The sequence below is a fragment of the Chrysemys picta genome, chromosome 2 (genome assembly GCF_011386835.1).
Source record: "Chrysemys picta bellii isolate R12L10 chromosome 2, ASM1138683v2, whole genome shotgun sequence".
Classification (NCBI taxonomy): Eukaryota; Metazoa; Chordata; order Testudines; family Emydidae; genus Chrysemys; species Chrysemys picta.
In genome coordinates this window covers 47,390,436-47,401,915 of record NC_088792.1, presented here as the reverse complement: position 1 = coordinate 47,401,915, position 11,480 = coordinate 47,390,436, and the positions used below count along the sequence as shown (strand labels likewise).

At 46.6% G+C, this 11,480-nt stretch overlaps 1 protein-coding gene across 1 annotated transcript; it reads right to left on the bottom strand.

Annotated features, from left to right (window-relative positions):
* Nucleotides 1-308: 308 nt before the first annotated feature.
* Nucleotides 309-7,342, bottom strand: GATAD1 (GATA zinc finger domain containing 1). Its single transcript, XM_005314292.5, has 5 exons — nucleotides 7,157-7,342; nucleotides 6,675-6,800; nucleotides 4,297-4,356; nucleotides 2,823-3,006; nucleotides 309-724 (listed from the first exon to the last, which is right to left on the bottom strand). The coding sequence occupies exons 1-5, from the start codon at nucleotides 7,340-7,342 to the stop codon at nucleotides 534-536; spliced, it is 747 nt and encodes a 248-aa protein (XP_005314349.1). The 3' UTR covers nucleotides 309-533.
* Nucleotides 7,343-11,480: the final 4,138 nt, after the last annotated feature.

Genomic DNA, 11,480 nt, shown 5'->3' with positions numbered 1-11,480 from the left:
TTCAGCTCAGTACACTCGATGCTCTTTCATTAAAAACTTGAACAAACGCGTGCAGAGCATAGCCACATTAATGAACACCGGTTTTAGTCTTTAAAGTCAATGGCAGGGAACAAAAATACACTACCTTAGCTCTATAATATATTGTGTGGGTAGTGATGGCTCTTTAAAATACTGCACAGAGTGCTAGTCCTCTTTTGTAAGAGACCGTGGCAAGATTAGAAGGCTACAGGCCCAGCCAACTGAAAAATCACTAACTCACGGCAGGAGAGACGAAAATACAAAACGTGTAGTTTCTCATACTCAAGCAATGGTGATAAAACAAGTGGTTTTAATTGGAGCAAGGGAGGGAAACAGAAGCATCAAATAAGAATTTTCTTTCAAAAGTTCGTTATTTGTTTTAATTATCTACCACCACAATCCATGTGGCCAACCAAATATTTTATAAAAAAAAAAGTTCTAATTTCTTGTAATAGATGTACAGATGGAGGCTGAGAATACAACTAATATACTTTTAAAGGGAACTCAAACAAAGATTATAAATTGTTGGTAACAGTTTCCTTGATGGAGATTGCAGGAGTAGGTCCGACATGAGTCCAGATATAGCCTTTTTCTGGTCTAGTAGGAACCGTGGGGAAGGGAGATGATCGAGATTTGAAATATTCTGAAGGTGCATGACAAACAAATTCTAAGTATTCCATTTTCCTTGGAAGATCTTCTTCTGGTCCTAAAAAACAAAGTAACATTTTTATTCCTGAGGGCATTCTGTGCCAAAAAATTAAAAATTCTGCAAGTTGTATTTGTCAATAAATAAATGCAGAGGCTGCAGCATGGCAGTGGAGAGCACAGGCTACTGGCTGTCCGAAGGTGGGAGATCACCCTGCAGCCTCTCCTCCCCTGGGACACGGACTCAGTGGTGAGGCTGCACCCAGGGCCAGCTCCAGGCACCAGGCAACCAAGCACATGCTTGGGGCGGCACCTGGTAAGGGGTGGCCAGTCTTGGGGGGGCGGGGGGCAGCACGGCATTCCGCAGGGGGGTCGCTCCGGCGGCTCGGCGCTTTTTTTTTGCTGCTTGGGGCAGCAAAAAAGTTAGAACCAGCCCTGACTGCACCTGACCCCGACACAGCACAAGGCCTGGACATGCCTCAGAAACACCCTGGGGCCCTGCCCCTCTGCACCAGGCGCACCAGGTATGGGACAGGCAGGTTCAACCAGGCAGGATCCAAGTGTGGAGGGATACAGGTGTGGGGTTAGAGGACTCTGTGTGGGATAATCTGGGTGCAGGCAGTAAATGGGGGGGGTCTAGGTGTGGGGGGATCTGGATGCACAGAGGTTCATTGGGGGCGGGAGGGAGTGTTCCAGGTGCAGGGGTAATGGGACTCTGCAGGGGCTTCCAGGTGAAAGTGGTTGGGCCTCTGTCGAAGGGTCTGGGTGTGGTGGTCTCTGCAAGGGGGTCTGGGTGCAGCTAGTTGGGGGCTCAGGTTGGTGCAGGGGGTTTGAGGGCAGGAAGCTCAGTGGGGGGTGGTCTGGGTGCAGGGGGGCTCCAGATGCAGGGGATGGGGTTCAGGGGTATGGAGGGCTAGGAGGGTTCTGGGTGTACGGAGTGAGGTTTGGCCGGCGGTGTCTGGGTATGGGAGGCCCAGATGCACAGGGTTGGGTGGATGGGGGAGCAGCTCCCTGTACAGTAACCCCTCCCCCCCACAGCTGAAGAACAATGGGGGCAGGAAGCAGGGGAGGATACTGAGCTTCCTGCAGGTGGGGGAGGTTTCTGGGGGTGGGTCTGACACATCCCCAGCCACTCCTTGCAGGGGAAGAGGAAATCCCATTCTCTCCTGCCTCCAGCCCAGACAGGACTAGCAGCTGATCCCAGCTCAGGGTAGGAGCCACTGGCTGGGGTGTCCCCAGCCCTGTGGTGATTTACGTCTCCACCGGCTAGTCTGGGTGCCTAAAACAATGTACCTGCACTGCTAGAACAATGTGCGTGACTGCTCTTGCAGCTTCCATTTGCTTCCCTGTCAGAAAGTCATTTTTCTGTGGGGAAGCAAAGCAATCTGCAGGGGACATGAATTCTGTACACGCACAGTGGCACAAAATTCCCCCAGGAGTACATTTTTAAGCTTTACACATTATGTATAGAATTAACAGAATATGGAACAACAGCCAGCAATATCTGAGAACACTACTATTTCAATCAAAAACTGCCAATATGGTAAAAGCCTTTTTAAATTTGTTCCATTCTGTGTTCAAGTGTTGAAGCATTCTTCCAGTAGTTATGAGTAGAGCTGAAAAAATATATGTAATGAATTTAGCTGCTCTCTGTGCTTGAACTGCATATCCAGCTCATTTTTCTCAAATATATTCATACTTGATGTTTGTAATAGAAACTGTTCTGGAATTATGTCACACAAGCCCCCTCCCCCACAATCCCTCTGTACACCCAAAGTGAGTTTCACCTAATTTGGGTCATTTGGAAACCAAGGGGAGAATCTGTGCCTATATAGTAAGTTGCCTGCTTTATCAGCCAGGACTAATATCCCTAGGGCTAGATTCTGATAATTAAGTCCACAAGCCCACAACTATTATGCCTGTGATTATTTTTATGCATGTAAGTAATTCCATTCACTCAAATGGGACTACTCACATACATAGTTATTCCTGTGCCTTGTGTTCACAGGATCCGGGCCTAAAAACTACATGAATGATGGTCAGGGAGAACAACAAAGTATTCTATAAACTACACCATAGATAGGCATAGTCTATACAAGGTTTTTTTTGTACCAGTGTAGCCATGTATACAAGTTATAATAGGAAATCTTGGCGCTTACCTATGATATAGGATGCAGGGTCAAAACAGTCTTTGGGACTGGCTACAGTAGGAATGAGCCATGTTAAAGCTGCACTCTTTTCACAGTATTGGTCCTGAATAAACCCCCTAATCTGAGCATAGTATGTTTTTCCATCCTGCTCATCAACCACTGAAACAACATCTCCAATTTGATAGTACACTCCCTGGAAGAGAGACAGATAATTACTTTTTAAAAAACCTGATTTTACTAGCAACTGCCTGGAACTTTCCTCAGCTCTCTTCAGGGATATTTTAAATACCAGATTTCCCTTCCTTACACCATTTATTTGCAGACACAATGCTTAGACCTCATCTCCAGTCCAGATAAACTGCACCCTTCTCCAAGTGCTCCAACAATTCAGCCATTCAAACCAAGGGAAAGGGGTGCTGTAAAATGGAATTATTCTTCACCCACAGTATGGTCTGTGCAACATCACCTAATCTCTAGTGGCCTCGGTTCCTATCCTGCAGAAGCGGACAGTCACTGCCTCACTAATACACAAGTACAGTTCTTCAGGGCACCAGTCTACATGCTGTCCCCAACAGCTACATATGATTCTAGACTCTAGAGCCAGAAGTTGTGGATCACTGACCAAGGCCTTCTATACACATGGCAGCACAGAGTAACCAGCCAGCAAACAGGTTTTTGTTAGTGTCAACAGGTCTTTGAGATAACTGATTTAATACTGGTTTTGATTTTTTCCTTTGGGGAAAAAAAAAGAAAGAACACCCTCAGTTTTTAAAAAATACTATATATGATTGAGCGCTGTCCCAGCTATGGACACTGCTACAAATAGAATACCTCAGACATCCTATTAAAGAAGCAAATATGAGAATATACATTAGCATGTCTATGAAAATTAGACACCAATATTTTGACAACAGAACTTCCTCAGAACATTCTTTCCCTTTTAAGTTTGGCTTATTCTTTTCTTAACTTGTCAAATATATACTGTCCCCTTGTTTGAAACGTCTAGAGTGTTCCCACTGGCTGCAACAAACTTCTTGAAGTCAGAACTACACAAAGACAATCTCCTATATCTGTGATATGCCCTCTACTTAAAATAGGACCCACCACGCTAAATTTCAACTACTGCTGAAAGTAAATGTCAATTTTGCTTGGTTCCCAACGCTAGCACAGTGAAAGCTGACACTTTTTCATAAACTCACAAGTGTGTTTTTGAAAAAAAATTCCAATTAAAAAGCTGGTTCTCTTTATGAGAATTACACAATTTAATGCTTAACCTCTGGAGAGAAAAAAAGATTAAAACTTCTGGGGTAAACAATTTTCCATGATATAATGATACAACACACTGATGCTGGGGTTCCCCAAGAATTCAGTTTGTGAAAGGAAGAAAACTTTTTGTAAATGAAGTCCTTTCACTATCTATCTGCAATAACTTTTGAAAGTCTTAGAGAAAGAACATCTTTTTCTCTATATAAACCATACATACCTTATGAAAGATGGATTCTGCTGTAATTATAGTGGATACAGACTCAGGAGCCTTGATGGGCTAAATAAACAACAACATAAAAACAGTTAGAAGTTACAAGGGTAGAAAAATTCATGAAGAAAATGTCAATGTTTTCTAGGCTTGGTCTACACTACCCGCCTGAATCGGCGGGTAGAAATCGACCTCTCGGGGATCGATTTATTGCGTCCCTGGATCCCCGAATCGACGCTCTTACTTCACCAGCGAAGGTGAGAGTAAGCGTCGTCGACGGGAAGCCACAGAGGTCGATTTTGCCGCCGTCCCTACAGCGGGGTAAGTTGGCTGCGATACGTCGAATTCAGCTACGCTATTTGCATAGCTGAATTTGCGTATCTTAAATCAATCCCCCCCCCATAGTGAAGATGTAGCCCTAGAGAAATAGGAAAGAAAATTCTAGCAAATATAAGATACTAAAGCAGAATCTTCACATAAAGGACAAGACATTATAATTTCTCTAATACTTCCATTTTTATAATAAAAATAAAAAATGACACCACTAACTTTCATTATCTTAAAAATGAGGTTTTAAAGAGAAAGGCTGGTTATAAACTTGTATGATTAGTCTCACCGTTAAACATGGAAGTGGGGGAGAGGAGAAGAAAGCACAGGACCCTTGAGAACTCAGTTCAAACCAGGAGGCAGAATGACCCCTTACAAAAGGCATGTGAGCAGGTTTGTTCACGCTGCTCAGAGCTAGGGACAATCCAAACCTGTGTACCTGACACTGCAACCATATCCTATCCTGACTAAAGACTGATTGTGTGAATGAAGTTGCAAAAGAAACTACAACAAGGTCAAATGCATGTGTCATCAGACATCAGGGTGGATTAAATTTAAATCAAAGCAATTTTTAATAATGATTTAAATTAGCAAGCAGGAAACCTTTGTTTAAATAACTGATTTAAATTGTTTTGTATTTGTACTTTTAAAGTTATTTTCCTAAAGAAAGGTTGATTCTTGCTTGGCAACCATTCAAACATGTTGATTTGCAACTAAATACAGGCTGTACACTAAATGTTGAGCTTTTTTGCTAACCAGGAAAATATATCTATACATATTTATTATAAAGATTAACTTATATTTATTCATTTTAATATTTTATTGTGTTAGAAAATGGTGAATAATGCATGATAGATTATATTTTTTTAACTTGCAATTGGTGTCAAGTTCTATTGGGATGGAAATTCAAATTAAATTACAAGTACACAAAAACAATATTATTTTTTTTATTAACTAAAACTACCTTAAATGTGTTGGATTCATACAATTTTTTTTTATAAAAACTTGTTTAATAAAAATCAATTGTAAATACATAACATGGAAAGTATTATCTGTAGTTAGTGAATTTAACTGATTTGTTTGTGGTCACGGGTTCTCTGAGACTTTAAACTAGCAGATCTCATCATCTTCCAGTTTTTGTTCATAGACTGGAAGAGGAAAAGAAGCCTTCCTGCTTTTTCAACTTCTAATTGTTTTCTTAACTTTGGATGACCTCGTATTGAACTGAACTAGTTGAATAAACTGAATTAAAGAAAATATTCTCTCTGCAACTGTTAGAAGAGGCTACTGCTGCCAAAAGCTAGTTTAGCACTTCAGCAAATTCTGGTTCCATATTTTTAGCCAGTGTTTTCCACCAGTTCAATGATTTGACTTTATTTAAAACTTAGCAGCAACATATATTGTTTAATATTATTTATTTTAATTATAAGTTAATGCATTATCACAGGTTGTCACTTTCGATTTTGATTTTAAATTACAGGTTTATTTTCAAAAAATAAATGTGTATTTAACTGAAATTATTTAAAAAAAAAAAGACAAATTGGATTTTTAAGTCATTGATTTTTATCCACCCTGGCAAAAATGAAGGGACTGAACCAGAAATTGGAACAGCAAGCTGGACTCAGTTTGGGTTTAATTTGATTTTCTGCAGAAAAGGAGTAAGTCTTTGGAGAAATGACAAATATGTCTGCAGATCTGGATTACCTTGACATGTTGGGCCACTGCTTTGAGGAGACTGCAACACCAAAGCGGTGTGTGGCAGAACACACTATTTAGGGCTAATCTACACTAGAAGCGCTACAGCTGCGTAGCTGCACTAATGCAGCTGTAGCGCGTCTGGTGAAGAGGCTCTATGCAGATGGGAGAGAGTTCTCCTGTGGGCATAATAAATCCACCTCTGCAAGAGGCGGTAGCTGTGTGGGAAGAAGACGCTCGTTGTAATTTATATAGCTCAGGGGGGCGGCTTATTCACACCCCCGAGTGACGTAAGTGGTAGCGTAGACCAAGCCTTACACAGTATAATTGCAACGAGCATAAGACATTAGTCACCATCACCTTACATTTTTTAACTTGAAGATGTGTCTTCTCCCTTTGCCTTTAGTGGAAACTTTCTTTTCCGCAGCGGGAGCAGATTTGTATTTTGTGTTCCGCAGCCGAGCTGACCGCCTGTGGATCTCCTGTTTGCTCTGCCATGCGGACAATGAAACGAGAAAGCGGGAAGGAGTGTTCATGTTACGGGGTTGCCGCAGGGCTATGAAGCTAGACGGGCCCGCAGTTCAGACACTCAATAAATGGGCTCTCCATAAAACCGGGTTAGGCCCGACAGCGGCTCCCCTGATTTCCCTGTAGCTACGCACCGAGTTAGCCCGACAGGCCCGGCTGCGGACACCGCCAGCCCGCCGGGCGCTGCAGCCGCGGGCTCCGCTCTTTGCCCGCCGGGAAGGGCGGCGCGGCGGTGTCACGCCCCGTGTAAACCCCCAGGGAGCCCCGCCCCGGGACCCCGGCCCCTTAGTGCAGCACAGCGGGTGCCCGGCAGCCTGACCTGCTTGCCGCCGCCCCCGTTGCTGTGCTGGGCGGCGGCCGAGGTGGTGGCGAAGGGCCCGGGCCCGGGCGGCCCGGCGCGGCCCGTGCAGTTGTTGCAGAGGATCTCGCCCTGGCCGCCCTTCTTCCACATGGAGGAGGAGGTGCTGCGGCACACGCTGCACGTGGGCTTCAGCCCCAGCGGCATCCTCGGCGCCGGCCCGGGCCGCGGCCCCGCGCAGCCACAGCGAGCCCGGCCGCCCGCACTGGGCCGCCTCGTTCCTCCGCCGGCGGGTGCTGCTGCTGGGAGCGGCGCTGCGGAGCAGCCGGGGGGCGGAAGGAGCGGAGCGAGCCCTCTGCTGGCTGCTGCGCAGGTACCTGCGGCCCGGCCCCCAATCCCCTTCCCCCGAGCCCAGCTCCGCCCAGTCCGGCCTGGCCCCTAGCTCCCTTCTGCCCGGCCTGGCTGGCACCCAACCCTCCCCCCGCTGTGCCCAGCCCAGCACTCATTGCGCAGCCTGGCTTGGCACACTTCTCCCCCCCAGCCTAGCCCAGCTCCTGTCTGTGCACACACAGCCTGTGTCCCCCTGGACCCAACTCTTCCACCCACACAGCTCAGTGCCCAGCCCCCCACATAGCACCCAACCACCCTTCCCCCCCACACACAGCCTGGCTCAGCACCCAGCAAACCCCACCCAGTACACAGCCCTGCCCAGCAGCCCCCATTCCACCGACCAGCCTAGCAATCCCTCCCGCAGCTGGGATCCAGGATATGGAGGTAGCTGCACCACCCCACAGCCTTTCTAGCATGTACCTTTCTCCCCCCAAAAAATAGTTGGTACTCCAGCAAATGGAGGAATAGACTCCATCTTATTCTGCCTTTTTGCTGTCTTGGCTTTGCAGGACTAACAACAGTACCTCTTAACCTGCCACAGCCGGAATGTGTGACAGAGACAGAATTGGGGACACAAAAATATTCATACAGGTAACTAAAAATGCTGTAGGGTTCACTCCTGTAGTGTAAATAACTAATCCTGTAACTCATTGAGGGTTGCAAGGTGTCCAATATTCGACTGGAACGCCTGGTTGAAAAGGGACCCTGGCAGCTCATTAAAAGGCCGGTTGGCGGCGCAGGCAGGCTCCCTACCAGACTCCGCATGGCTCCTGGGAAGCAGCTGGCATGTCCCTCTGGCTCTTAGGTGGAGGGATGGCCACGGGGGCTCTGCGCGCTACCCCCCCCCCCCCCATGAGTGCCAGCTCTGCAGCTCCCATTGGCCGGGATCCGTGGCCAATGGGAGCTGTGGGGGCAGCACCTGTGGGCGTGGACAGCGCACAGAGCCGCCTGGTCGTGCCTCCGCCTAGGAGCCAGAGGGACATGCCGGCTGCTTCCCGGGAGCCAGCTGAGGTAAGCACCACCCGGAACCTGCACCCCCTCCTGTGCCCCTACCCCAGCCCTGAGCCCCCTCCTGCACCCAAACTCCTCTCTGAGCCTGCATCCCCTCCTGTGCCCCAACCCCCAGCCCCCTCCAGCATTCCAAACCCCTTGTCCCCAGTCCGGAGACCCCTCCTGCACACCAAACCCCTCATACCCAGTCCCAGCCCAGAGCCTGTACCCCCAGACAGAGCCCTCACCCCAGCCCGCACCCTGAACTCCTCATTTCTGGCTGCACCCCCAGCCCAAAGCCCGTACCCCCCCACACACTCCAAACCCCTTGGCCCCAGCCCGGAGCCCCCTTCTGCACCCAAATCCCTCATCCCCGTCCCTGCCCCAGAGCCTGCACCTCCAGCTGGAGCCCTCACTCTATCCTGCAACCCAACCCCCTACCTCAGCCTTGTGAAAATGAGCGAGTGAGCAAGGGTGGGGGAGAACGAGCGGAGGGAGGGGGAATAGTGTGAGTGGGGCAGGGCCTCGGAGAAGGGGTGGGGGTGGGGCCTTGGGCAGAGGTGGGGAAAAGGTGTTTGGTTTTGTGATATTAGAAAGTTGGCAACCCTAAACCTCAATGCCATGATTTCTTCTTTCTGCTGTAAATAACTTTCAACCTGAAGAAGAACTCTGTGTGGCTCAAAAGCTTGTCTCTCTCACCAACAGAAATTTGTCCATTAAAGTTGTTAACTTATCTTTCAACAAGTGAAGGGACTGTACATTTTTTGTGGAATGTAGGTAACTTTTGGACTAAAATGAGTGCTATACATCATTATGAAGGGCAATTGAGAAAGATGGCAAACGAGTAAAACTAAAACCATTTAAAAACATAGGCCCCAATCCTACAATAGGGTTGGCACTAACAGAATCGTGGCCATGCACAGCTCAGAGGTCTGCTTGTGCAGGTCTGACTGCAAGATCAGGGCCTTATTTTAGTTACTCAAGTCAGCAGCTGTGACACCCACATGGGGAGCAAATGTGCTGAGTAAGAAATGTGCTTTGCTAGAGCTATACTGTTCTGTAGACCAGTAAAGGACTTTGGAATGCAGGGTCGTCACATTGTGACATTTCTAAGCACGAAATTCACACAAAAAGTGGGGAACAGAGATTAAATTAAAATACAAAACAAAAGAATATTTTGGCTGAATGAGGGCTGAATTAGTGGCCTCCAAGCAAGGCCATCCCTAGAGATTGTGGTGGCCTACGCAGCCCCCCTGTGGGCCTCTGATGGGGGGGGAGTGGTGTCCCAGGCCTATGCAGGGGGTAGGGAGCGTCCCAGGCCTCCGAGGGAGAGGGGGAGGGGATGCCCTAAGTGGCTGCGTAGTTTGCGTATGGGTAGGGACCGCCCTGCCTCCAAGTATACATTGCTTGTGGCCTTGATTCTGAAATTGAATGGGACTTGAGTGGACTCCTGCCCCCACACAAAGTCAGCTGATGAGCTGAGGCCTCAGTTTGTGCCTCAGGCTGAGCCGGCCTTTTGTTAAGATATTCTTTCCAGAAAAGTCAACATTTTCCTTTTCCTGTTTTTAGTTACTTTTCATAAATTTCTGCAATATAGAAACATAAAGGAGCCCAAATAATGTAATCACTTTTATTAACAGTTGCACAGCAATCTACAGCTCGATGTAAAAGTACAACCTTAAAATTCAGTATGCCTCTGATTCTACAAGATTTGGATGGTGGATTCCTGCACCGGTATGGAATCCCGTTGACTTAACTGGGACAATGTGCAGATTTAAGGGTGGACCAGCTTGCAGGATTGATACCTGTGGGAGGATGCTTCAGAGGCCTTAAAATCTTCTGCATTAAATTAGTTAACTGTACGTTTTTGCCCAGAAGTCTCCTACTTTCAGCAGAAGTAGCAAAATGGCATATATGAAAATGTACTGGATTTGTGGTGGTATGTTGGTGTGTCACAGTTGCCAAGGCAATTCCACCTCTAATCCCTTCATGGCCTACTTGACAGTGTCTTGCTCAGGCCTCAAGCCTCTAGATGTCACCTTTTGGGGATGGGAACCCACGATCCTCTTCTTTAGGCTGAAATTCCTCCTGCAATTCACTGTAATCATCTTAGAAATTTAGTTTGACATCTGTAGTTCTGCACTCTCACGGCTATGATGACCAGCTAGCCTTCATAATCATAAAGCAAAGTATTTATTTAGAACAAAAGCATTACAGAGAAAACATACCATAAATCAATAAACAGCTTACAAACATGCTATTCAAATCCACTTTCCCTATCAGGCTGAGAGGGGAATTAAACTTGGGTTTTCCACATCCAGTGCAATAAATGCTCTATCTAAGTTATAATGTTGGCAGCACTAGCACCACAACCACCTCCTCCTCTAGTGGCCAGATTTTGAATGGGCCCTGATCTGGTAGGTGGCCTCTGAGCATGTCTACTAGATCAGGCCCCACAAGAGTTATGTATTTGTCTGCTATCCCCAGTTTGTGGATTGCTCTGAGGCGTATGCCGGAGATAGGCATTTGGATACCCAGAAGGAGGCAGCAGTATGCATTCTCAGAGGCAGAAACTTGGGCACCTAGGGAACTTTTACTCTGAAAACTTAGGTGCTGAGTGAGTTTAGACAGCTACAGAGTTTGGTGGCAGTTTTGTGGATCTCAGTTAAACCTAAAACTGGGATGTAGACGTTTAAACCTGATGCTTAGGCATCTAAGGCTGGGATTTAGGTGTCTACCTTTGTGGCTCGGGACCAGAGTATTTATCTGTCTTACCAGTCTTTAATGCCCTTAATGGGATTTGCTCCTACATAACCTGGCTTCTGATAACACCTCTGCTCTAAATTTTCTTACTGATATTTATTAGTAATAAATATACCTAAAAATGGTTGTGAAAGCTTTGAAAACTTAAAACTATTTTTATTTTGATGTAATAGTTTGATCTAGTTTTGATGGGTTTAACTAA